Genomic DNA, 27,702 nt, shown 5'->3' on the forward strand with positions numbered 1-27,702 from the left:
TGTACTGCTGATACAAAACAACAAATTTCATGGCATATGCCAGTGATATTAAACCTGAATCTGATTCTGATTCAGCCTGCTATTTCCCTATTACTCTTAATCCCCCTGCAATGCAAACATCTATCGAACTGTACCTTGTGTACTGTATTTAATGAGGTAACCCATACTGCTTCCCAGGGAATTCCACCGATTCACTACTCTCTGGGAAAGGAAACACAAAATACTCTGCAGATGCTGGGGTCAAAGCAACACTCACAACACGCTGGAGGAACTCAGCAGGCCGGGCAGCATCCGTGGATGCATGCAAAAATGCCATTCCCTATTCCCAGTTCCTCCGTCTCCGCCGCAGCTGCTCTCAGGATGAGGCTTTCCGTTCCAGGACACCTCAAATGTCCTCTTTCTTTAAGGATTGTGGTTTCCCTTCTGCCATCATCAGTGATGCTCTCACCCACATCTCCTCTATTTCCCGCACTTCGGCCCTCACCCCATCCTCCCACCACCACAACAGGGACAGAGTTCCACTTGTCCTCACCTACCACCCCACCAGCCTCCAGATCCAGCACATTATCCTCCGCAACTTCTGCCACCTTCAACAGGACCCCACCACTAAGCACATCTTTCCCTCTCCACCCCACTCTGCTTTCCACAGGGATTGGTCCCTCTGCGACTCCCTGATCCACACGTCCCTCCCCACGGATCTCCCACCTGGCACTTATCCCTGTAAGCGTAAGTGCTACACCTGTCCCTACACCTCCTCTCTTGCCACCATTCAGTGCCCCAAACAGTCCTTCCAGGTGAGGCAACACTTCACTCGTGACTCTGTTGGGGTCATCTATTGCATCCGGTGCTCCTGGTGCGGCCTCCTCTACATCGGTGAAACCCGACGCAGACTGGGGGACCGCTTCGTCGAGCACCTCCGCTCCGTCTGCCACAACAGACAGGATCTCCCAGTAGCCACCCACTTCAACTCTGCTTCATATTCCAATTCAGATATGTCCATACATGGCCTCCTCTACTGCCATGATGAGGAGCAACACCTCATATACCGTCTAGGTAGTCTCCAGCCCCTTGGTATGAACATAGAATTCTCCAACTTGTGGTAATTCACTCCCCCTCCCTTCCCCTATCCCTATTTCACTCTGCCCCCTCCCCCAGCTGCCTATCACCTCCCTCATGGTTCTGTCTCCTTCTACTACCCATTGTGCTTTCCCCTATTCCTTCTTCACCTTTCCTGCCTATCACTTCCCTGCTTCCCCTCCCCCACCCCTTTATCTTTCCCCTTACTGGTTTTTCAACTGAACCTACCAGCCTTCTCATTCCCACCCTCCCCCCACCTTCTTTATAGGGCCTCTGCCCCTTCCCTCTTCAGTGCTGATGAAGGGTTCCGGCCCGAAACGTTGACTGATCGTTTCCACGGCTGCTGCCCGGCCTGCTGAGTTCCTCCAGCGTGTTGTGAATGTTTCTCAGAGAAAGGAAACTGCTCCTCAACTGAAATCTGTTCCCCCAAATCATGAGGCTATGCCCCCTGGTTCTACTCTCACAACCCAATAGAAACAACTTTCCTGTGTCTATCTTACCTACCACCTTCATAATTTTATATGTTACTGTAAGATCCCCTCTCGTTCTTCAGGTGATAGCAGCACAACACATGTATGGCACACATGCCCTTCAGCCCCTCTACTCTGTACTGAATGCTCACCTGATCCTTGTACCACCTCTGCACAACACACTCCCCATCTCATCTCCACAACACCCTCCCCATCTCATCTCCACAACACCTTCCTCATCTCATCTCCACAACACCTTCCCCATCTCATCTCCACAACACCCTCCTCATCTCATCTCAACACCCTGCCCATCTCATCTCCACAACACCCTCCCTATCTCATCTCCACAAAATCCTCCCCATCTCATCTCCACAACACCCTCCCCATCTCATCTTCACAACACCCTCCCCATCTCACTTCCACAACACCTTCCCCATCTTAGCATTCACAACACCCTTTTCATCTTATCTCCACAACATCCCCTCCATCTTATCTCCACAATGCTGATTTATCTTATATCGACAACACCTTCCCCATTTTATCTCCACAATGCCCCCCATCTTCTCCAGAACACCCTCTCCAACAGGAAATAGAAAAGGCAAGTCAAAGGAGCAATGCTACGATAGTCATGGGAGATTTTAACATGCAGGTCAATTGGGAAAATCAGGTTGGTACTGGATCTCAAGAGAGTGAGTATGTTGAATGCACAAGAGATGGCTTTTTAGAGCAGTTTGTCGTTGAGCCTACAAGGGGAGCAGCTATACTGAATTAGGTACTACGTATTGAACTGCAGGCGAATAGGGAGCTTAAGGGAAAAGAACCCTTAGGAGCCAGTGATCACAATATGATTGAGTTCAACTTGAAATTTGATAGGGAGAAAGTAAAGTCTGACGCAGTAGTATTTCAGTGGAGTAAGGGAAATTGAAGTGGTATGAGAGAGGAGTTCTGTTACCCCACTCTTTAAGAAAGAAGGAAGGCAGCAGAAGGGAAATTATAGACCAGTTAGCCTGACCTCAGTGATTGGGAAGATGTTGGAGTCAATTGTTAAGGATAAGGTGATGGTGTACTTGGTGACACAGGACAAGATAGGACAAAGTCAGCATGGTTTCCTTCAGGGAAAATCCTGCCTGATGAACCTGTTGGAATTCTTTGAGATTACAAGTAGGATAGATAAAAGTGATGCAGTGGATAATGTATATTTGGACTTTCAGAAGGCCTTTGACAAGGTACCACACATGAGGCTGCTTACCAAGTTAAGAGCCCATGGTATTACAGGAAAGTTACTGGCATGATTAGAGCATTGGCTGATTGGTAGGAGGCAGCGAGTGGGAATAAAAGGATCCTTTTCTGGTTGGTTGCCAGTGACTAGTGGTATTCCACAGGGGTCAGTGTTGGGACCACTTCTTTTTATGCTGTATATCAATGATTTAGATGATGGAATAGATGGCTTTGTTGCCAAGATTACAGATGATACGAGGATTGGTGGAGGGGCGAGGTGGTGTTGAGAAAACAGGTAAGCTGCAGAAGGATTTAGATAGTTGAGGAGAATGGGCAAGAAAGTGGCAAATGAAATACAATGTTGGAATTTGCATGGTCATGCACTTTGGTAGTAGAAATAAATGTGTGGACTATTTTCCAATTGGGAGAAAATCCAAAGATCTGAGATGCAAAAGGACTTGGGAGTCCTTGTGCAGAACACCCTGAAGGTTAACTTGCAGGTCGAGCTGGTGGTGAGAAAGGCAAATGCCATTTTAGCATTCATTTCAAGAGGTCTTGAATACAAGAGCAGGGATGTGATGCTGAGGCTTTATAAGGCACTGGTGAGGCCTCATCTTGAGTATTGTGAACAGGTTTGGGCTCCTCATCTCAGAAACTATACAGGGTACTGGTGAGGCTGCACCTGGAGTACTGTGTGCAGTTCTGGTCTCCATACTTGAGGAAGGATGTACTGGCTTTGGAGGCAGTGCAGAGGAGGTTCACCAGGTTGATTCCAGGGATGAAGGGGTTAACCTATGAGGAGAGATTGAGTCGCCTGGGACTATACTCTCTGGAGTCCAGAAGAACGAGAGGGGATCTTATAGAAACATACAAAATTTTGAAAGAGATAGGTAAGATAGAAGTAGGAAAGTTGTTTCCATTGGTAGGTGAAACTAGAACTAGGGGACATTGCCTCAAGAGTCAGGGGAGAAGATTTAGGACGGAGATGAGGAGAAACTGTTTTTCCCCAGAGAGTGGTGAATCTGTGGAATTCTCTGCCCAGGGAAGCAGTTGAGGCTTCTTCACTAAATATATTTAAGAAACAGTTAGATAGATTTTTACATAGTAAGGGAATTAAGGGTTATGGGGAAAAGGCAGGTAGATGGAGCTGAGTTTACAGACAGATCAGCCATGATCTTATTGAATGGCGGGGCAGGCTCGATGGGCCGGATGGCCGACTCCTGTTCCTATTTCTTATGTTCTTAAAAGATGTGCTGGCATTGGAAAGGTTCCAGAGGAGGTTCACAAGGATGATTCGAGGAATGAAAGGGTGATCATATGAGGAGCGTTTGACAGCTCTGGGTCTGTACTCCTTGGAATTCAGAAGGATGCGGGGGGGGGGGGGGAGATCTCATTGAAATCTTTCAAATGTTGAAAGGCCTAGAGTGTAGATATGGAAAGGATGTGTCGCATGGTGGGAGAGTCTAGGACAATAGGGCACAGCCTCAGGATAGAGGGGCGCCCTTTCAAAACAGAGATGCAGAAAGGTTAGTTAAACATTTCATTGGCCCAGCACAGCGTTGTGGGCTGAAGGCTCTGTTCCTGTGTTGTACTATTCTGTGTTCTGAATGTTCTACAATTATGCTCCGGACTCACTGTGTAGGGAAATATTTCCACAACCTCCCACCAAAACCTTGCTCTGCCTGCGTTCCCGAACTGGCCCCAGCCGCCCCTTCTCCATCCGAAGGGTCCCAGCATGTTGACGGCCCCCGATAAGAAGTGCCTTTTGGTTGCCAGGTCGGGAATGGCGTTGCCCGTGGGCAGGAAGGGTGGGACCGTCTTCCCCTCACCTCACAACGTTCCTCATCAGCAGAAAGAAAGCTTCCTTCGCCGATGTGCAGAAGTTTTTACCATAGATGGCAATCTGTAAGAAAGAACAGTGACAGAGATATACGTCGCAGTGAAGAGGCCTTTCAGCCCATCGAGTCCATACCAACAATAAACCACCCATTGACACCAATCCTACACTGATCCCATTTCATTCTCCCCACACTCTCATCAAATCCGCCCAGATTCCATCCCTCACCCACACACTGGGGACAACATACAGCAGAGATTTAAACCACTAATCTGCACATCTTTGAGATGTGGGAGGGAACCAGAACACTGGGGAAAAAATCCACGTGGTCACGGGGAGAACGTGCAAACTCCACACAGACAGTTGGGATCACGGGTCATGAGGCAGCGGCACTATGCACTGCATTACTGTACTGTCCTATGAAGACTTTACAAACTTAGCTACTCCCACGGTGTGACCCTCCCTCAGCAACACCCCTCCCACAGTGTGACCCTCCCTCAGTACCACCCCTCCCACAATGTGACCCTCCCTCAGTACCACACCTCCCAGTGTGACCCTCCCTCAGTACCACGCCTCCCTCAGTGTGATCCTCCCTCAGTACCATGCCTCCCTCAGTGTGACCCTCCTCAGTATCACACCTCCCACAGTGTGACCCTCCCTCAGTACCGCCCCTCCCACAGAGTGACCCTCCCACAGTGTGACCTTCCCTCAGTACCACCCCTCCCACAGTGTGACACTCCCTCAGTACCACCCCTCCCTCAGTGTGACCCTCCCTCAGTACCACCCCTCCCACAGTGTGACCCTCCCTCAGTATCACCCCTCCCACAGTGACCCTCCCTCAGTACCACCCCCCACAGTGTGACTCTCCCTCAGTATCACCCCACCCACAGTGTGACGCTCCTTTAATACTGCCCCTCTGTTGAAGTTGTAAGTAGTGAGGTGGTGTGGTCACTGCTGCTCAGGTGGACTATATAACTGATGCACACTTTGGCAGCTGACTCACCATTATGTAAGCATTCCTGTTCAGAAATTTGATGAATTTTTCTAAACACCAGAAGCAACACTTGAGACAGCACAACAGGAACCTGGCGAACTTGTTCTGTGCTCCTGGAGGGGAGAATAAAACACCAGTCAGCTTTGAACAATGTACACAAAATGCTGGAGGAACTCAACAGGTCAGGCAGCTTCTATGGCAGTGAGTAAATTGTCACCGTTTCAGGTAAGGACTGTTGAATTCTGGTGTTTAAATCAATGGTCTTTTAGAAGGCAGGAATGAGACATTAAACTTGCTGCTTCACCATCATTTTATTGAGAGTTGGAAAAACAAGGAGAACAGTGACAGGGTTGAAGAGAGGATCTAAAAATAGCCTAGCATAAAACAGCTACTTTTACACCCAAAGATAAGGAATTCCAGAAATAACAATAACCCAATTATAAAATATTTATTCAAGACTGCAGGAAAATTAACCTATGAGAAAATACTTCTTCACTTATAGAAGAACAAAGAAGCTTCCCAAATTTTACTTCGTATAGCCACTGGAGGCTTATTAAACTGTGATATAGATAAGTGCTACTTAAAATGCAAGCAAACAATTAATTGTTAAACTGTAAAGAAACTGACAATTGAACAGTCGGGTCCAACTAGACCCTTCATCAGGACCAGAAAGAAAAGGGGAAAAATAAAAGGAGGTGGTGGGAAGGAAGGAATAAAGATGTACCTGCATCCCTTTCCATCAGAAACCCAAACATCAGGACGGAGGTACAGGAGCACCAGGACTCGGACTGTCAGACTGGGTAACAGCTCCTTCCCTCACACAGTGAGACTAATGAATCCCCTGCCACTACCAGGATTCATCACCAAGACAGTCAGCTGGTCACTGGTCACTTGTGCTGTGCACTGCTTGTATTTTGAATTACTGTATATTTTATTTGGTAATGTTTGTGTTATGTGCTGTGTATGATATATGCTTTGTGATCTGGAGGAATATTGTTTCATTTGGTTGCGTATATGTACAGCCAGATAAGACCATAAGATATAGGAGCAGAATTAGGCCATTTGGCCCATCAGTCTGCTCCATCATTTCATCATGGCTGATCCATTTTTCCTTTCAGCTCCAATTTCCTGCCTTCCCCCCACCCCCATATCCTTCATGCCCTGACCAATCAAGAATCTATCAATCTCTGCCTTAAATATACATAAAGACTTGGCCTCCACAGCTGCCTGACGCAATGAATTCCACAGATTCACCACCGTCTGGTTAAAGAAATTTCTCCTCATCTCCATTCTAAAAGGACACCCCCCTATTTTGATGTTGTGTCCTCTGGTCTTAGACACTCCCACCATAGAAAACTCCCTTCCACTCGATCAAGGCCTTTCTCCATTCGAAAGGTTTCAATTTGATCATCCATCATTCTTCTAAATTCTGGTGAATACAGGCCCAGATCTTCATAGGACAAGCTGTTTAATCCTGGAATCTTTTTCGTGAACTTCCTTTGAACCCTATCCAGTTTCAGCACATTTCCAAGATAATGGGCCCAACACTGTTCATAATACTCCAAGTGAGGCCTCACTAGTGCTTTATAACGTTTCAACATTACATCCTTGCTTTGAAATTCTAGTCCTCTTGAAATAAATGCTAACATCACATTTGCCTTCTTCACAACTGACTCCACCTGCAAATTAACCTTCAGGGAATCCTACACAAGGACTCCCAAGTCCCTTTCCATCTCAGATTTTTGTACTTTCTCTCCATTTAGAAAATAGTCTACCCTTTCATTTCTTCTACCAAAGTGCATGACCATACACTTCTCAACACTGTATTCCATCTGCCATTTCTTTGCCCATCCTCCTAATCTGTTTAAGTCCTTCTGTAGCCTCTATACTTCCTCAAAACTTCCTGTCTCTCCACCTTATCTTCATATCACCTGCAAACTTTTCAACAAAGCCATCAATTCCATCATCCAAGTCATTGACATATAAGGTTAAAAGAATCTGTCCCAACATACACCCCTGTGAAACACCACTGTTCACCGGCAGCCACCCAGAAAAGACTCCCTTTATTCCCACTCTTTTCCTCCTGTCAGTCTGCCACTGCTTTATCCATGCTAGAATCTTTCCTGTAATCCCATGGGCTTGGAGTTAGTTGATAACATGTGGCACTTTGTCAAAGACCTGAAAATCCGACAACACAATATCAACTGATTCTCAAACACGAGGAAACGTTTCGATGATTTTAAGTTCCCTGGCCCCCACCGCTTTATTTTCACCATGGATGTCCAGTCCCTATATACTTCCATCACCCATCAGGAAGGTTTCAAAGCTTTCCGCTTCTTTTTGGATTCCAGACCTAATCAGTTCCCCTCTACCACCACTCTGCTCCGTCTAGCGGAAATAGTCCTTACTCTAATAATTTCTCCTTTGGCTCCTCCCACTTCCTCCAAACTAAAGGTGTAGCTATGGGCACCCGTATGGGTCCTAGCTATGTCTGCCTTTTTGTTGGCTTTGTGGAACAATCTATGTTCCGTACCTATTCTGGTATCTGTCCCCCGCTTTTCCTTCGCTACATCGACGACTGCATTGGCGCTGCTTCCTGCACGCATGCTGAGCTCGTTGACTTCATTAACTTTGTCTCCAACTTTCACCCTGCTCTCAAATTTACCTGGTCCGTTTCCGACACCTCTTTCCCCTTTCTAGATCTTTCTGTCTCCATCTCTGGAGACAGCTTATCCACTGATGTCTACTATAAGCCTACTGACTCTCACAGATATCTGGACTATTCCTCTTCTCACCCTGTTTCTTGCAAAAATGCCATCCCCTTCTCTTAATTCCTCCGCCTCCGCCACATCTGCTCTCAGGATGAGGCTTTTCATTCCAGGACGAAGGAGATGTCCTCCTTTTTTAAAGAAAGGGGCTTCCCTTCCTCCACTATCAACTCTGCTCTTAAATGCACCTCCCCCATTTCACGTACATCTGCTCTCACTCCATCCTCCCGCCACCCCACTAGGAATAGGGTTCCCCTTGTCCTCACCTACCACCCCACCAGCCTCCAGGTCCAACATATTATTCTCCGTAACTTCTGCCACCTCCAACGGGATCCCACCACTAAGCACATGTTTCCCTCCCCACCTCTCTCTGCTTTCTGCAGGGATCGCTCCCTATGCGACTCCCTTGTCCATTCGTCCCCCCCAACCCTCCCCACCAATTTCCCTCCTGGCACTTATCCTTGTAAGCAGAACAAGTGCTACACATACCCTTACACTTCCTCCCTTACCACCATTCAGGGCCCTAGACAGTCCTTCCAGGTGAGGCGACACTTCACCTGTGAGTCGGCTGGGGTGATATACTGCGTCCGGTGCTCCCGATGTAGCCTTCTATATATTGGCGAGACCCGACACAGACTGGGAGATCGTTTCATTGAACACCTACGCTCTGTCCGCCAGAGAAAGCAGGATCTCCCAGTGGCCACACATTTAATTCCACATCCCATTCCCATTCTGATATGTGTATCCACGGCCTCCTCTACTGTAAAGATGAAGCTACACTCAGATTGAAGGAACAACACTTTATATTCCATCTGGGTAGCCTCCAACCTGATGACATGAACAGTGACTTCTCAAACTTCCGCTAATGCCCCACCTCCCCCTCGTACTCCATCTGTTGTTTATTTATTTATATACACACACATTCTTTTTCTCTCTCTCCTTTTTCTCCCTCCGTCCCTCTCACTATACCCCTTGCCCATCCTCTGGGCTTCCCCCCTCCCCCTTTTCCTTCTCCCTGGGCCTCCTGTCCCATGATCCTCTCATATCCCTTTTGCCTATCACCTGTCCAGCTCTTGGCTCCATCCCTCCCCCTCCTGTCTTCTCCGATCATTTTGGATCTCCCCCTCCCCCTCCCACTTTCAAATCTCTTACTAGCTCTTCTTTCAGTTAGTCCTGACGAAGGGTCTCGGCCCGAAACATCGACTATATCTCTTCCTAGAGACGCTGCCTGGCCTGCTGCGTTCACCAGCAACTTTGATGTGTGTTGTCATCAACTGATTCTCCTTTGTCTATCCTTATTGTTATTTCTTCAAAGAATTCCAACGTATTTGTCAGGAAACTTTGCTGACTATGGCCTATTTTATCATGTGCCCCCAAGTACCCTGAAAACTCATTGACTCCAACATCTTCCCAACCACTAACTGGCCTATAGTTGCATTCCTTCTGCCTCTCTTCCTTCTTGAAAAAAGAAGTCATATTTGCAATTTTCCAGTCTTCCAGAACCATTCCAGAATCTTATGATTCTTGAAAAATTATTACTAATGCCTCCACAATCTCCTCAGCCACCTCATTCAGAACTCTGAGGTGTACACCATCTGGTCCAAGTGATTTATCTACTTTCAGACCTTTCAGTTTACTTTGAACTTTGCCGTCCCACCTTCCCTTCTTCATCACCCACTCACCCCCACTCCCGCTCCTTGTACGCTTCCCAGTGTGGACCACGTCCCCCTCTCTTCCTTCATCACCCCCTGTTCCCTTCCCAGAGTGGACCACGTCCCTCTTTTCCTTCATCATCCCCCGTTCCCTTCCCAGTGTGGACCACGTCTCTCTCTTTTCCTTCATCACACCCCACCGTTCCCTTCCCAGTGTGAACCACGTCTCTCTCTTTTCCTTCATCACACCCCACCGTTCCCTTCCCAGTGTGGACCACGTCCCCCTCCCTTCCTTCATCACACCCCGTTCCCTTCTCAGTGTGGACCACATCCTCCTCTTTTCCTTCATCACCCCCCCATTCCCTCCCCAGTGTGGACCACATCCCCCTCTTTTTCTTCATCAACCCCCCCCCAATTCCCTTCTCAGTGTAGACCATGTGCCCCTCTTTTCCTTCATTTCCCCGCCCCGTTCCCTTCCCAGTGTGGACCACGTCTCTCTCTTTTTCTTCATCACACCCCGTTCCCTTCCCAGTGTGGACCACGTCTCCCTCTTTTCCTTCATCAACCCCCGCCCCATTCCCTTCCCAGTGTGGACCACGTCCCTCCTTCTCTCCATCATCCCTCACTCACCTTTCAGCTTGTTGTCCAGGTACTCCAGAATGACCCTGATGAACTGAACGAGGGCGAGGATGAGAGAGCCGAAGGCCAGCGACCCGGTGTGGTACCTGAGGTGTGGAGATAGAGTCAAGGTTACGCCTCCAGCACCCTAGGAGCCTCATTCTTCCCATCTCCTCGCAGTCAGTCACTCTCCCCTACCTCAACTGTGACCCTTGTCCTCATCCTGATTCTGACCCTTGCACTCAGAATCTTAATGCTATACCCCTCACCTTTGTTCCGTCATCCTAATCCTCGCACCGTCTTGTTCCCTCACCTGCGATCACACCTTCTCCCCTCAGTTCTGTTCTGTCCCACGATGACCCTTCTGTGCCAGTTCCCTATCGCCCTCAGTCCCCTGATCTTCTCTCTCTTTTAGATATAGAACAGTTATCACAGGGATACTCACCTCTCCCTGTTAGACCACATTGTTAGACCATGAGGCTGTAAGACAAAGGAACAGAAACAGGCCATTCAGCCCATCGGGTCTGTTCCACCATTTCTTCATGGTCGATCTACTTCCCTGTCAATCCCATTCTACATGACATAGGACATGCTCTGCCAAACTAATTAAATAGGCAATCTAACTAATCCTCTCTGCCTACGCAAGTCCTTATTCTTCCATTTTCCTCACGTTCATGTGCCCATCTAAACACCTCATAAAAGTCCCTCATGTATCTGCCTCTCCCACCAATCCAGACAGGGCACTCTAGGCACCCGCCACTCTCTGTGTAAAAAACTTGGCCCTCATGTCTCCCTTGAACTTCCCCTCTCTCAGCTTAAGTACATGTCCTCAGCTATTAGACATTTCAACCCCGGTGAAAAAGATACTGTCCTCTTTCAATCCTCGCAGTGCTGCTGTGATTCCAGTGCCAACATGCCCACAGCTCATTAACCCAGAATGGTACACCTTTGAAATGTGGGAGGAAACCGGAGCACCCGGAGGAAACCCACGCGGTCACAGTGAGACATACAAGCTCTATCCTGGAACCGAACCTGGGTCGCTGGTGTTGTAAAGCCTCACGCTAGTTGCTCTGCTACCATACTGCCTCTTGGTTGTACCTACTAGGGACCGGAGTAGCGAGGGTGGAAGCCCCTGGGTGTTCTCACCTCAAGGCGCGGCCGAAGGAGGCGAGCAGGGGAAAAGATGGTATGTCTGCCGGCTTCTTGAATGCCCAGTAGTAGGAGGCGAAGGCACCGGCCAAGGTGCACTGGCCCAGGGCAATGGCAAAGTTGACCAGCCACAGGAAGACGAAGAGGTTGCACAGCTGAAGGATGAAGATGTACTTGTGGTAAACGGTCTCTCCGCCGTAGAACGCAAAGGCACATTGTGCTCCCCGGCACAGCTTGGTGACATTGCTGGTGTTGAATGTCTATTGGGGAAGAACAAAAAGGCGTTGACTCGTTTCCTACAGTGGAGACAGTCGGCACAGTCTCAGAACTAAGGAGGAATTTCCTTAGCCAGAGGAGGCTGGTGAATCTATGGAATTCATTGCCACAGACAGCTGTGGAGGCCAAGTCATTGAGTGTATTTAAGGAGAAGGATGATTGGTTCTTGATTAGTCAAGGCGTCAGAGGTTATGAGGAGCAGGCAGAAGAATAGTGTTGAGAGATATAATGAAATAGCTATGATGGAATGGTGGAACAGACTTGATGAGTCAAACGGTCTCCTTCTGCTCCTATGTCTTAAGTTCTGATGGAATTCCTCTACACATGCCAAGAACTGGCCTTAGGGAGGTAGAGCATCAGGGGCATTGTGTGTCACCTGCCCCTCATGCCCAGAGGGAAGGGTAGTACACTCCCTCCTGAACCGATGCCACTTGCCTGCTGGTGATGTAGGAGGCAGCCGTAATCCTGAAGGACTGGAATCCCCTGTACTAATCAGGTACAGACAGCACATTCTTACAGCTACACAGAAATTATAACCCATCAGGTCATCAGCTCCCACCCCTCTCCATCTGCTCCCGTGTTCCTCCAGCTCAGATAGCTGACCTGCAGGAAGGCCTGGTCGGAAAGTAGGTTGTGAGGATGACATGAGGGGAGGTCAGGCAGGGACCTGGGAGATATGTGTACAAAATGTCACCAATGCTTCTGAAGCTAACACAGCATGTCCACGATTTACTAACCCATACATCGCTGGAAGGTGTGAGGAAACCAGAGCATCTGGAGCAAACCTATGAGGTCATGGTGAGAACGTGCAAAAACTTACAGACAGTAGCGGGAATTGACCCCAACTGCCGGCGCTGTGAAGCGTTACGCTAACCACACCAAGCCGATTAGGTTCACCCTCATTGGAATGGTGGCTGAGGGAGGAAGCAGGGCAAAAGAGTAGGTGAGGGTATCGGGCAGTGGGTAGTGCTGACACAACATAGTGCAGTAACATGGAAGAGCACAGAACAGAGTAGGTGAGGGTATCAGGCAGTGGGCAGTGCTGACACATCATAGTGCAGTAACATGGAAGAGTACAGTACAGAATCACTGACCATGATGGCAATGCAAACTACTGACTGTGGACTTTGGAAGGGGAAGTCGAGGGAACGCACACAGTCCTGATCGAGGGATCAGTAGTGGAAAGGGTGAGCAGTTTCAAGTTCCTAGGTGTCAACATCTCTGAGGATCTAACCCGGGCCCAACATATTAATGCAATTAAGAAGGCATGACAGCAGCTATATTTCATTAGGAATTTGAGGTGATTTGGAATGTCACCAAAGACTCTCATAAAGTTCTACAGAATTACTGTGGAGAGCATTCTAACTGGTCACATCACTGTCTGGTACGGAGAGAACACAGATTAGAAAAAGCTGCAGAAAGTTGTAAACTCAGTCAGCTCCATCACAGGCACCAGCCTCTCCAGCATCGAGAATATCTTCAAAAGGCGATGCCTCAAGAAGGAGACATCCATTATCAAGCACCCCATCACCAAGGACATGCCCTCTTCTCATTGCTCGAATCAAGGAGCTAGTACAGGAGGCTGAAGACACACTCGATGTTTCAGGGACAGCTTCTTCCCCTCCGCCATCAGATTTCTGAGAGGACAATGAACCCATGAATATTCCTACAATATTCTTCACTCTCTTTTTGCACTATTTATTTTTTTAAACATACTTCTTATTGTAAATTATAGTTTTTATTGTTATGTATTGCAATGTACTGCTGCCACAAAACAAATCTCACACCATACACCGGTGATATTAAATCTGATTCTGATCCCATTTACCTGCACCTGGTCCATATCCCACCACACTCTGCCTGTTTGTGCGACTAAATGCTGTTGTAACTACCCTGGTAGTTCCTGGTAGCTCGTTCTTTCTGCCTGGGCAAGTGAGGAAGCCATTCCCAGGGACAAGTGCTCAGGGAGTGAAGAGGAGGGGTAGAAGGGGCGCGAGGGGAACATAGATCATGGAACATCACAGGACAGCACAGGTCCTTCAGTCCACAACGTTGTGTCAACCCCTTGACCTACTACAAGATCAATCTAACCATTCCCTCCCACAATGCCACATGCCTATCCAAGAGTCTCTTAAATGCTCTTAATGAATCTACCTTGACCACCATCTCTGGCAGGACGTTCCACGCACCCACCACTCTCCATGTAAGAAACTTTACCTCATACACCCCCCTATACTTCCCTGCAATCACAGTAAAATTATGTCCCCTCGTGTTAACCATTTTCACCCTGGGATAAAGTCTCTGGCTGTCCACTCAATCTATGCCTCTTATCATCTTGTACATACACCCCTGTCAAGTCACCCCTCATTCTCCTTGGCCTCAAAGGAAAAAGCCCCACAGTTGCTGATATCCTCCTGAAGCCAGGCAGAATCCAGGGGGAGAAGGAGCATACTGTCCTGGCGATTTGCTCTGTAAACTCTAGAGGCTGTTCTATGTGAAAAAACCAGGAGATTAGCAGATTGAGGTACTCAGACCTCCCGGTCTAGCACCAACAATCATTCCACGGTCAAAGTCACTTAGATCACATTTCTTCCCCATTCTAATATTGGGTCTGAACAACAATTGAACCTCTTGACCATGTCTGCATATGTTTATGCATTGAGTTGCTGCCACATGATTGGCTGATTAGGTATTTGCATGAACAAGTAAGTGTACAGGTGAACCTCATAAAATGGCGACTAATGGAGATGCAAAAGTAACCCAATTATAGACAAGAAAAAAAATCTGTTGATGGGGAGGGGTGAAGTAAAGAGCTGGGGAGCTGGGAAGCTGATTGATGAAAGAGATACAAGGCTGGAGAAGGGGGAATCTGATAGGAGAGGACAGAAGGCCATGGAAGAAGGAAAAGGGAGAAGAGTACCACAGGGAGCGCTCCCTACACGACTCCCTCCCGGCACTTATCCTTGCAAGCGGAACAAGTGCTACAGCTCCTCCTTCACTACCATTCAGAGCCCCAAAGCATAAGAAATAGGAGCAGGAGTAGGCCATCCGGCCCATTGAGCCTGCCCCGCCATTCACCACTCTCTGGGGGAAAAAAAGTTTCTCCTCATCTCCGTCCTAAATCTTCTCCCCTGAATCTTGAGGCAATGTCCCCTAGTTCTAGTCCCACCTACCAATGGAAACAACTTTCCTCCTTCTATCTTATCCCTTACAAAATTTTGTATGTTTGCATAAAATTCCCTCCCATTCTTCTGAATTCCAGAGAGTATAGTCCCAGGCAACTCAATCGCTCCTCATAAGTTAACCCCTTCATCTCTGGAATCAACCTGGTGAACCTCTGCACTGCCTCCAAAGCCAGTCTATCCTTCCTCAAGTAAGGAGGCCAGAACTGCACACAGTACTCCAGGTGCGGCCTCACCAGTACCCTATGTAGTTGCAGCATGACCTCCCTGCTCTTGAATTCAATCCCTCTAGCAATGAAGGTCAACATTCCGTTTGCCTTCTTAATAACCTGTTGTACCTGTAAGCCAACTTTTTGCAATCCATGCGCTAGCACTCCCAAGTCCCCCTGCACAACAGTATGCTTCCAGGTGAGGCGATACTTCACCTGTGTGACTGTAGGAGTCATCTACTGTGTCCAGTCCTCCCGGTTTTGCCTCCTGTATATCAGTGAGACCCGATGTAGATTGGGAGATCACTTTGCCGAGCACCTACAATCTGTCTGCCAGATAAAGCAGGATCTCCCAGTGACACCCATTTTAATTCCAACATATCAGTCCATACCCTCCTCTACTGTCATGATAAGGCCACACTCAGGCTGGAGGAGCAACATCTTATATTCCGTCTGCGTCCTCGTGGCTATCCCTCGAGGTCGAGGATGATGGTCTTCGTTCTGTTGATCTACCTATGGGCTCTCAAGTGGCTTATGAGTCCAATCTTGGCTTTGAAAGTTCTTCTGCATTCAGGACAGGTAGTTCCAGATGGCAGATCGGGCTTTGGTTGTTGCTGCCTCTCTTTCCATTTTCTTCTCTTTTCTTCTAATTCCGCACATCTGTTGGCTTCGAAAGTTGCTGTTCCTTCTCGGATGATGGCTTGCCAGAGTTTCCTGTCCTTGGCATTGGTTTCCCAATTGTTCATGTCGATGTTACATTTCTTCATGTTGGCTTTTAAGATGTCTTTGAATCTCTTCTGTTGTCCACCTCTTTTACGTTTGCCTTCTTTAAGCTGGGAGTAGAAGATGTGTAGCCTCCAACTTGATGGCATGAACATTGATTTCTTGAACTTTCTGTAATGCCCTCCCTCCCCCTCTCCTTCCCCATTCCTCATTCCAATGTCCCTCTCACCTTATCTCCTCTCTCCCTCCCTGTGGTCCTCCTCCCATGGCCTTCTGTCCTCTCCTATCAGACTCTCCCTTCTCCAGCCCTTTATCTCTCTCACCAATCAACTTCCCAGCTCTTTACTTCACCCCTTCCCCCCTCTTGGTTTCACCTATCACCTTGTGGTTCTTCCGCCCAACCCCCTACTTTCTTTCTTTGACGTCTCACCCTTTTTGCCCCCAGTCCTGCTGAAAGGTCTCGGCCTGAAACGCCGACTGTACTCTTTTCCATAGATGCTTGCCTGACCTGCGAAGTGCCTCCAGCAATTTGTGTGTGTTGCTTGCAAAAGTAACTGTGTCACTCTCCTTAGGTGACTCCAGACCAGGAGGTGTGTGCTCTGCCCCTGATCCAGGCTGGGCTAGCAAATGAACCCCTGGTTCGACCTGCTGCACTTACCTCAGGATTGCACGTGGTGTTTGCATATTTACACTGGCCATGACTGGCCATTACCTTGTACACCGCCTCACCAGAGGTCGACAGGAATCTGCAGGCTTGCCGTTAAAGAATAATTCAGCAATTCTGTCCGCATCCCCATCAACAATGAGATAACGTTTCCACTTTAGAACACGGAATAATAAAGGACCATCCAGGCCCCTCAGCCCACAATGTTGTGCTGGCCCTTTAACCTACTCTCAGAACAATCTAACCCTTTTCTCCTTTGTTTTTTGAGGCATAGAAAAACTCCAATGGAGCTCATTGATCCAATCTAGAAGATGGCTGTTTGGCCCATCAGGACTGTGCAAGTACAGTGAAGAAGTCCCCAGTCAATCTCTCCCCACTCTGACCAACTTTCTCCACAAGTCCCTGTTCCATGGCCATAGGCCCCAGATCCCTGCTGGGGGAGCTATTTCCTCCTCTGCCCTCTGGACCTTGTGTTCTCAGCACACACACACTCCACTCCCCGGGCACGCTTCCTGTAATGTGCTCAACGAAAACCTCAGTAACGATCCTCACCTCCTTAAATCTCTGCCTTACCTTCACCACCTTAGGGAGAGCCGTCCAATCTCCCCAGGCACCACCACCCCACCTCCGGGACTGTCCCACTGCATCTCCACCCCAGTACAAAGCGCTGGTTTCATGCAGGTTCAATAACCAGGTTGTAGCACTGCCTGGTACGGAGGGGCCACTGCACAGGATCGGAAAAAGCTGCAGTTGGACGCTATCATGGACACTAGCCTCCTAACATCGAGGACACCTTCAAAAGCTGATGCCTCAAAAAAGCAGCCTCCATCAATCATTAAGAACTGCCATCAGCCAGGACATGCCCTCTTGTCATTGCTATCATCAGGAAGGAGGTACAGGAGCCTGAAGACGCACACTCAACGTTTCGGGAACAGCTTCATCCCCTCTGCCATCAGATTTCTGAACGGGCAATGAGCCCATGAACATTACCCTACTAATTTTTTTCCCTCTTTTTTTGCACTACTTATTGACTTAATAATAAATATCTATAAATTACAATATTATGTATTGCAAAACAACAAATTTCACAACATATGCCAGTGGCACTAAACCTGATTCTGATTCTGATCTGAAACCCGGTGGTACAGGGGAAGGAACATACAAACTTGCTCTGTCACTAGAGTGTAGGGCAGGTGAAGCTACAGGAGCCTTGCTGTCCCAGTCTATTTGATGTCGGATGAGGGAGCTCGAAATCCCCGGAAAGGATACATGGCTGTGACAGCCCAGTAGCAAATGCAGAGGGCTAGGAGCAGGAAAGTGATGATAGGGTAGAAGAGGGTAGACATAATATATCCAATGGCTCTGAGGATAAAAAAAAACACCAGTCAGATGAACAGATGAACAACTAAAGACATCCAACACTTTACATTTAAGTATTTAAGTTTGCTGATGACACCACTGTCGTGGCCAAATCCGAGGTGGTGATGAATCAGTACGTGGGAGAGAGATTGAAGATCTGCCTGTGGTTTCACAACAATCTCTCACTTCACGTTATTAATCTACCGCCGGCCGGTGGCGCAGTGAGATTAGCGCCGGACTCCAGAGCGAAGGTTCCCGAGTTCAAATCCAGGTCGGGCCACCCCCGAGCACGCTTTCCATCTGTACTGGGTTGAGTGTCGAGCTAGCCATTCGGCCTCGTAAAAAATACAAGGGTCGAGTCAAGAACGTTCGGAATGTGACCTGGTTAATCCTGACACCACGTGCCAGACAAGAATGCCTGAATGTCTGGTATGACACGCTTAAAAAAAATTAATCTACCTAAACATCTGACACTTTAACCAAACAGGGAGTGTACAGGCCATTCAGCCCAAGCACTCCATGCTTGTTTTCCTGCCCCACTAGGTTTCTCCCCTCGTTCCTCATTGACATCGAGTGTGACTAACTTAACCTAGTAGGGGCCTCAACTTAACCTAGTAGGGGCCTCAAGAACGTCATGTAGTGACACCCACCACACCACCGCCTCCTTCACTCCACTCTGCTCCCCTCCCCTCCCATCCCTGAGAGCCCTTCCAGGTCTTCACCCTTATACCACGGGGCGAGGGTTCCACATTCACAGGACATAGAACATTACAGCATACTGCAGGCCCTTCAGCCCACAATATGCACTGACCTTTTAACCTTCTCTAAGATCAATTTAACCCTTCCCTCCCACATAACCCTCCATTTTTCTATCATCCATGAGCCTATCTTTTAAATGTCTCCAATGTATATGTCACTATCACCACCCCTGGCAGGGCATTCCACACACCTACCACTCTCTGTGTAAAATACTTATCTCTGACATCCCCCCTAAACTTTCCTCCACCTTAAAATTTTGCCCTTTCGTATTAGCCATTTCCACCCTGGGTAAAAGTTTCTGGCTGCCCACTCTTCTCACCTTGTACAGACAATAGACAATAGACAATAGACAATAGGTGCAGGAGTAGGCCATTCGGCCCTTCGAGCCAGCACCACCATTCACTGTGATCATGGCTGATCATCCACAATCAGTATCCAGTTCCTGCCTTATCCCCATAACCTTTGATTGCACTATCTTTAAGAGCTCTATCTATCTCTTTTTTGAAAGCGTCCAGAGACTTGGCCTCCACAGCCTTCTGGGGCAGAGCATTCCACATATCCACCACTCTCTGGGTGAAAAAGTTTTTCCTCAACTCCGTTCTAAATGGCCTACCCCTAATTCTTAAACTGTGGCCTCTGGTTCTGGACTCGTCCATCAGCGGGAACATGCTTCCTGCCTCCAGTGTGTCCAATCCCTTAATAATCTTATATGTTTCAATAAGATCCCCTCTCAGCCTTCTAAATTCCAGAGTATACAAGCCCAGTCACTCCAATCTTTTGACATATGACAATCCCGCAATCCCGGGAATTAACTTTGTGAACCTATGCTGCATTCCCTCAATAGCAAGAATGTCCTTTCTCAAATTTGGAGACCAAAAATGCACACAGTACTCCAGGTGTGGTCTCACCAGGGCCCTGTACAGCTGCAGAAGGACCTCTTTGCTCTTATACTCAATTCCTCTTGTTATGAAGGCCAGCATGCCATTAGCTTTCTTCACTGCCTGCTGTACTTGCACGTTTGCTTTCAGTGACTGATGTACAAGAACACTTAGATCTCGTTGTGCTTCCCCTTTTCCTAACTTGACTCCATTTAGATAATAATCGGCCTTCCTGTTCTTACCACCAAAGTGGATAACCTCACATTTATCCACATTAAACTGCATCTGCCATGCATCCGCCCACTCACCCAGCCTGTCCAAGTCACCCTGCATTCTCATAACATCCTCCTTATATTTCACACTGCCACCCAGCTTTGTGTCATCAGCAAATTTGCTAATTACATTTCTGTCTCATCCTCCTTCGCTCCCAAGGGAAAAGCCCCAGCTCATTCAATCTGTTCTCCTAAGACATGTTCTCTAACCCAGGCAGAATCCTGGTAAATCTCCTCTGCACCCTCTCTAAAGCTTCCATATCTGTCCTATGATGAGGCGACCAAAACCGAACATTGGATTCCATGTTGGTCTAAGGAGGGTTTTACAGAACTGCAACATTGCCTCAATATTTGACTAATGAATTTCTAATACACCGTCTTAACCACCCTATCAACTTGTACAGCAACTTTCAGGGATCCCAAGATCCCTTTGTCCCCTCCCCCCAGCCCTTTGCAGAAAGAGGTGGCCCGTGAATTCCTGGTTGGATGTATTGGTGACTGTCTGATATTTGCTGGAAACCGATTGAGTTGTTAAATCCTGCGTGAGACAGATGCAGAGCTTGTTCTACTGGTTGGTGCAACAAACAGCACCGGCAGTGCCTGGCATTAAACAAAGTTCAAAGGCGACACAGTTTGAGAGTGGGTACAGCCCCAGAGACTAGTGTTTGATGCTGACTTCCAGTGCTGTCTGTGTGGAGTTTGCATGTACTCCCTGTGACCACATGGGTTTCTCCCGGGTGCCCAAAGACATGCGGCTCAGCAGGATAATTGGCCGCTGTAGATTGTCACCAGTGTGTGGGTGAGGAGTGGAATTAGGTGATCGGCCTAAAGAGGGAACGAAATGGGATCTTGTGTTGGATTGGCATCATTGGATGGTTAATGGTCGGCAGGGAATCGTTGGGCCAAAAGGCCTGTTTCTGTACAGGCTTTGATCAGTATACCTAGGTTCCCCACCAACTCAGTCCCTTCCACCTGACACCAACAACACAAAGCACTAGACTTTATAAGGCATTGGTCAGACCACAATTGGAGTATTGTGAGCAGGTTTGTGCCCCTTATCTAGGAAAGGATGTGCTGGCGTTGGGGAGGGAACAGAGGAAGTTCACTCTTTGGACGACTAACAGGACCCACTGAGAAGTGACAATTTGGGAATTGAGTTACATAAGACCATAAGATATAGGAGCATAATTAGCCTACTTAGCCCATCGAGTCTGCTCTGCCATTTCATCATGGCTGATTCAATTTTCCTCTCAGCCCCAGTCACCTGCCTTCTTCACGTATCCCTTCGTGCCCTGACCATTCAATAATCTATTAACCTCTGCCTTAAATAAACATAAAGACTTGCCCTCCACAGCTGCCAATTCCACAGATTCACCATTCTCTGGCTAAAGAAATTCCTCCTCATCTCCATTTTAAAATGACATCCTTTTATTCTGAGGCTGTGTCCTTTGGTCTTAGAGACTCTCCCACCAGAAGAAACATCCTCTCCACATTCACTCTATCAAGGTCTTCACCATTTATAGGTTTCAATCAGGTCATCCCTCATTCTTTTGAATTCCAGTGAATACTGGCCCAGAGCCATCAGACGCTCTTCCTATGACAAGCCATTCAATCCTGGAATCATTTTTGTGAACCTCCTCTGAACCCTCTCCAGTTTCGGCACATCCTTTCTACAATAAGGGGCCCAAAACTGTGCATAGTACTCCAAGTGAGGCCTGATCTGTACTTTATAAAAGTCTCAACATTACATCCTTGCTTTTATATTCTAGTCCTCTTGAAATGAATGCTAACATTGCATTTGCCTTCCTCACCATAGACTCAACCTGAAAATTAACCTTCAGGGAATCCTGTACAAGGACTCCCAAGTCCCTTCGCACATCAACTTTTGTATTTTTCTCTCCATTTAGTCAACCCTTTCATTTCTAATCCCCTCAACCACAAGCTGCTTTCAAAATCCACCTTGCAGACACTCTCGAAACTCTCCCACCTGGAATCGAGCACCAACTTGGTTTCCCCAATCTACCTGTATATTGAAATCCCCTATTGTAACATTGCCTTTTTGACATGCATGTTCAATCTCCCACTGTGATTTTTAGGCCACATCCTTCCTTATGTTTGGAGGTCTGTATACAACTCTCTTTTTACCCTTGCAGTTCCTAAGCTCTATTCACAATGATTCAACACCTTCTGACAATGTCACCTTTTCTAATGATTTGATTTAATTTTTTACCAACAGAGCAATGCCACTCCCTCTGCCTTTCTGACTGTCCTTTTGATTCAATGTGTTTCCTTGGACATTATGCTCCCAGCTATAATCTTCTTTCAACTTTTTTTTACCGTGCCATGTTCTGCTCTTTATCAAATTACGGTATAGCTTTGCACTGTTGTAATTATATGTTATAATTAAGTGGTTTTGTCAATGTTAGTCTTGGTTTGTCCTGTGCTTCTGTGATATCTTTCTGGAGGAACATTGTATCATTTTTAATGCATGCATTTCTAAATGGCAATGAACGAGGACTGAGTGTCCTCATAATCTAAAACTATGATTCAGTGAAGCCTACAACACCATACCTGCCAATCTGCAACTGTGCTACAAGTTCATCTACCTTATTCCATATACCGTACTGTGCGCAGGTCTAAGTCAGCCTACAATGTTGTTTGTTGTGCTGGGGAAGGATGTATGTTGGCATACAACTCAAGTGTTTCTGCAGAAAATTTGGAAATCTACAGCAACACACACACAAAATGCTGGAGGAACTCAGCAGGCCAGGCAGCATCTATGGAAATGAATAAACAGTTGGTGATTCAGAATGAGACCCTTCATCAATAATTGAGGAAATAAACAGAGGTTGCCAATATATTCGGGAGGTTACTCAGATGACATTGGAGGTTAAGTTAAGGTATACTTGGGAGCAGGAGATTGGTTTGCTTATGAAGTTAGCTAGTCATAGAGCATTAAATCACAGAATCAAACCTTAAGGCCCATCTAGTCCATGCCAAACGGTTTTGCTGCCTTGTCCCATTGAATCGCACCCTTGACCATAGAACTTTATGTCCTTCCCACCCATGTACCTTTCCAAACTTCCCTTAAATGCTGCAAGAAAACTCAGATCCACCAGTTCCACCCTCTGAGTGAAGATGTTCCCCCAAACATTGCACCTCTCACCTTTAACCTATGACCTCTAGTACTCATCTCAGCCAACTTTAGTGAAAAAAGTCTGCTTGCATTTACCCTGTCTATACCCCTCATAATGTTGTATGCTTCTATCAAATCTCCCCTCATTTTCTTACGCACCAGTGAGGGTAGAAACAGGATGACTTGGCAGATAAATGTAATGTTGAGAAGCTGGTGTAGGGGGCAGGGTTCAGGCTCTTGGATCATTGGGAACTCCTCTGGGGAGGCGTGACCTGTTCAAAAGGGATGGGTTGCACCTGAACCCGAGGGGAACCAATATTCTCGTGGGCAGGCTTGTTGGAGCTGTCACAGAGGGTTTAAATTAATTTGGCCAGGGGATGGGAACCAGAGCGAAGGGATGCAGGGTAGCACAGATGATAAAATAAAAACAAAGGCAGACTGCAGTCAGACTGTCAGGAAGGGCAGGCACATGTTGGGACAAAATTACAGCCAGCAGGGTGAGTATCGGTACATTTGGGATGCAGAATCAAAAAGGAGCAGCAAATACAGTACTCAAAGTGTTATATCTTAATGTACAGTGTATAAGAAATAAGGTGGATGATCTTGTTGCAATTTTATGGACTGCCAGTTATGATGATGTGGCCATCACTGCATCGTGGCTGAAGGATGGTTGTATTGGGAGCTGAATGTCCAAGGTTACACGTTGTATCAGAGGGATAGGAAGGTAGGTAGAGGGGGTGGCATGCCTCTGCTGGTACAGAATAATATCAAATCATTACAAAGAGGATACACATAGGATCAGAAAATATTGAATCCTTGTGGGTTGAGTTAAGCAAGGGTAAAAGGACCCTGATTGCGGTAATATACAGACCTCCAAAACAGTAATTGGAATGTGTACCACAGATTACAATGGGAAATTGAAAAGGTGAGTCAAAAGGGAAATTTATGACAGTCATGGGAGATTTTAACATGCACATTGACTGGGAAAATTAGGTTGGTAATGTATCTCAAGAGAGGGAGTTTGTTCAATGCCTAAGAGATGGCTTTTTAGAGCATTTTGGCATTGTGCCTACTAGGGAATCAGCTACACTGGATTGGGTGTTATGTAATGAATCAGAGGCGATTAGGCAGCTTATGGTGAAAGAACCCTTAGGAACCAGTGATCACAATTTGATGCAACACACACAAAAAGTGCTGGTGAACGCAGCAGGCCAGGCGGCATCTATAGGAAGAGGTACAGTCGACATTTTGGGCCAAGAATGTTGAATGCTGAAAGGCCTAGACAGAGTAGATCTGGAAAGGATGTTTCCCATGGTGGGGGAGTCTAGGACATGAGAGCACAGCCTCAGGATAGAGAGGCATCTATTTAAAACAGAGATACAGTGAAATTTCTTTAGCCAGAGGGTGGTGAATTTGTGGAATTTGTGACACAGGCAGCTGCGGAGGCCAGGTCGTTGGGTGTATTTAAGGCAGAGATGATAGGTTCTTGATTGGGCACGGCATAAAGGTTACGGGGAGAAGGTCAGGGAGTGGGGCTAAGGAGGGGGGGAAAGGATCAGCCATGATTGAATGGCACAGCAGACTCGATGGGCCAAACAGTCTAATTCTGCTCCCATGCCTTATAGTCTAATGGGCTTAATAAAGTCCTAGCCTATTCAACCTCTCTCTATAACTCAGATTCTCAAGCTCTGGCAACATTCTCGCAAATTTTCACTGTACGCTTTCAATCTTATTCATATCTTTCCTGTATGTAGGTGACGAAAACTGCACACAATATTCCAAATTAGGCCTCACCAATATTATATGATTTCAGCTTAACATCCCAAATCCTGTTCTCGTTACATAGAAACATAGAAAACCTACAGCACAATACAGGCCCTTCGGCCCACAAAGCCGTGCCGAACATGTCCCTACCTTAGAACTACCTAGGGTTACCCATAGCCCTCTATTTTTCTAAGCTCCATGTACCTATCCAGGAGTCTCTTAAAAGACCCTATCGTATTCGCCTCCACCACCGTTGCCGGCAGCCCATTCCACGCACTCACCAGTCTCTGAGTAAAAAACTTGCCCCTGACATCTCCTCTGTACCAGCTTCCAAGCACCTTAAAACTGTGCCCTCTCATGTTAGCTATTTCGGCCCTGGGAAAAAGCCTCTGACTACCCACACAATCAATGCCTCTCATCATCTTAATCACCTCTATCAGGTCACCTCTCTTCCTCTGTCGCTCAAGGAGAAAAGGCCAAGTTCACCCAACCTATTCTCATAGGGCATGCTCCCCAATCCAGGCAACATCCTTGTAAATCTCCTCTGCACCCGTTCTATAGTTTATTTTGATTTACGAAGGCCAACGTGCCAAAACTGCTCTTTAGATCATAAGACTTAGAACATAAGACTCAGCCCACTGAGTCTGCTCCATCATTCCTTCATTGCTGATTTATTAACCCTCTAAAGTCCATTCTCCTGCCTTCTCCCCGTAATATTTGACACCCTGATTAATCAAGAACTTATCAGTCTTCGACATAAATATACCGCAAGGCTTGGCCTCCACAGCCGTCTGTGGCAATGGATTCCACAGATTCACCACCCTCTGATGAAAGAGATTCCTCCTCATCTTGGTTCTAAATGGATGTCCCTCTACTCTGAGGCTGTGCCCTCTGGTCCTAGACCCCCTGACCAAAGGAAACATCATCTGCACATCCAGTCTACCAAGACTTTTCAATATTCAATGAGATCCCCCCTCATTCCTCTAAACTCTAATGAGTACAGGCGCAGAGCCATCAAACGGTTCTCATATACTACCTTTTCATTCCTGGGGACTTTCTCGTAAACCTCCTCCAGACCGTCTCCAATGACAGCACATCTTTTCTTTGACGAGGGGCCCAAAACTGCTCACAATATTTAAAGCGCGGTCTGATCAGTCCCTTATTACGCCTCAGCATTACATCCTTACTTGTGTATTCTAGTCCTCTTGAAATGAATGCTAACATCGCATTTGCCTTGCCCACCACCAACTCAACCTGCAAGGAATCGTGCCAGCGGACTTCAAAATCCTTTTGCAACTCTGATTTTTGAATCTTCTCCCAATTAGAACATAGTCTGTGCCTTTATTCCTTCTGCTAAGTGCATGACCATACACTTCCCTATGTTATATTCCATTGCCACTTTGGCCATTTGCCCAAACTGTCCAAGTCCTTCTGCAAACACTCTGCTTCCTCAACACTACCCACCTCTCCAACTACCTTCGTATTGTCCACAAACGTGGCGAAAATGCAATCAATTATTTCATCTAAAGCATTGACATTCAACGTGAAATGGAGTGATCCCAACACCGAACCCTGAGGCACACCATTACTCACTGGCAGCCAACCAGAAAAGGTCCCCTTTATTCCCGCTCGTTGCCTCCTGCCAATTAGCCAATCTTTCATCCATGCTAATCACAAAATATTCTGCAGATGCTGGGGTCAAAGCAACACGCACAAAACGCTGGAGGAACTCAGCAGGTCGGGCAGCATCCGTGGAAACGAACAGTCAATGTTTCAGGCTGAGTCCTGATGAAGGGTCTCGGCCCAAAACACTGACTGTTCGTTTCCACAGTTGCTGCCCGACCTGCTGAGTTCCTCCAGTGTTTTGTGCGTGTTGCTTCCATCCATGCTAATATCCTTCCTGCAATTCCCTGGGTTCTTAACTTGCTAAGCAGCCTCAAGTGGCACCATGTCAAAGGCCTTCTGAAAACCCAAATAAACAACATCCACTGACTCTCCTTTGTCTATCCTACCTGTTATTTCCTCAAAGAATTACAACAGATTAGTCAGGCAAGATTTCCCCTTTAGAAAGCTACGCTCACTTTGGCCTATTTTATTACATGCTTCCAAGTACCCCAAAACCACATCCTTAACGATCGACTTCTACGTCTTCCCAAACACTGAGGTCAGACTAACTGGTCTATAATTTCCTTTCTTCTGCCTCCCTCCCTTCTTAAAGAGTGGAGTGACATTTGCAATTTTCCAGTCCTCAGGAACCATTCCAGAATCTAGTGATTCTTGAAAGATCATTACTAATGCCTCCACAATCTCTTCAGCACCTCTTTCAGGATCCTGGGATGTAGTCCACTTGGTCCAGGTGACTTACCTACCTTCAGACTATCCAGCTTCCCAAGCACCATCTCCTTAATACTAGCAACAACACTCACTCCTTCCCAACACTCCTGAATTTCTGGCATTCTGCTGATGTCTTCCACAGTGAAGACTGATGCACAGTGAGGTAGTGGCTAGCACAACACAGTTGCATTCAGATATGCAACCTTCAGTTTTGTGGTCCTCACCCTTTTTGATTTTGGCCTCCTCTAGCACTTTAATGCAACCCACTGCCTGATACTTTGCTCCATCATCTCCCTGACCTTCCTGACAGTCTCACTACACACTGCATCTAGTTGCACCACAATTGTCCCATCCTGAACTCTA

At 47.1% G+C, this 27,702-nt stretch overlaps 1 protein-coding gene across 6 annotated transcripts in view; it reads right to left on the bottom strand.

The window, feature by feature from the left end:
- The window catches only part of slc44a5b (solute carrier family 44 member 5b), a 196,793-nt gene that overhangs the window by 16,311 nt on the left and 152,780 nt on the right, over nucleotides 1-27,702 (bottom strand). For all 6 annotated transcript variants that reach the window (XM_072273265.1, XM_072273269.1, XM_072273266.1 and 3 more), the window contains 6 exons: nucleotides 18,107-18,199; nucleotides 16,832-16,919; nucleotides 11,781-12,043; nucleotides 10,647-10,741; nucleotides 5,606-5,709; nucleotides 4,595-4,668 (listed from right to left, as the gene is read on the bottom strand). In XM_072273265.1, the coding sequence (XP_072129366.1) occupies nucleotides 4,595-4,668; nucleotides 5,606-5,709; nucleotides 10,647-10,741; nucleotides 11,781-12,043; nucleotides 16,832-16,919; nucleotides 18,107-18,199 (717 nt within the window). The remainder of the gene's footprint in view (nucleotides 1-4,594; nucleotides 4,669-5,605; nucleotides 5,710-10,646; nucleotides 10,742-11,780; nucleotides 12,044-16,831; nucleotides 16,920-18,106; nucleotides 18,200-27,702) is intronic.

This window comes from Mobula birostris, chromosome 12 (assembly GCF_030028105.1).
Source record: "Mobula birostris isolate sMobBir1 chromosome 12, sMobBir1.hap1, whole genome shotgun sequence".
NCBI lineage: Eukaryota > Metazoa > Chordata > Chondrichthyes > Myliobatiformes > Myliobatidae > Mobula > Mobula birostris.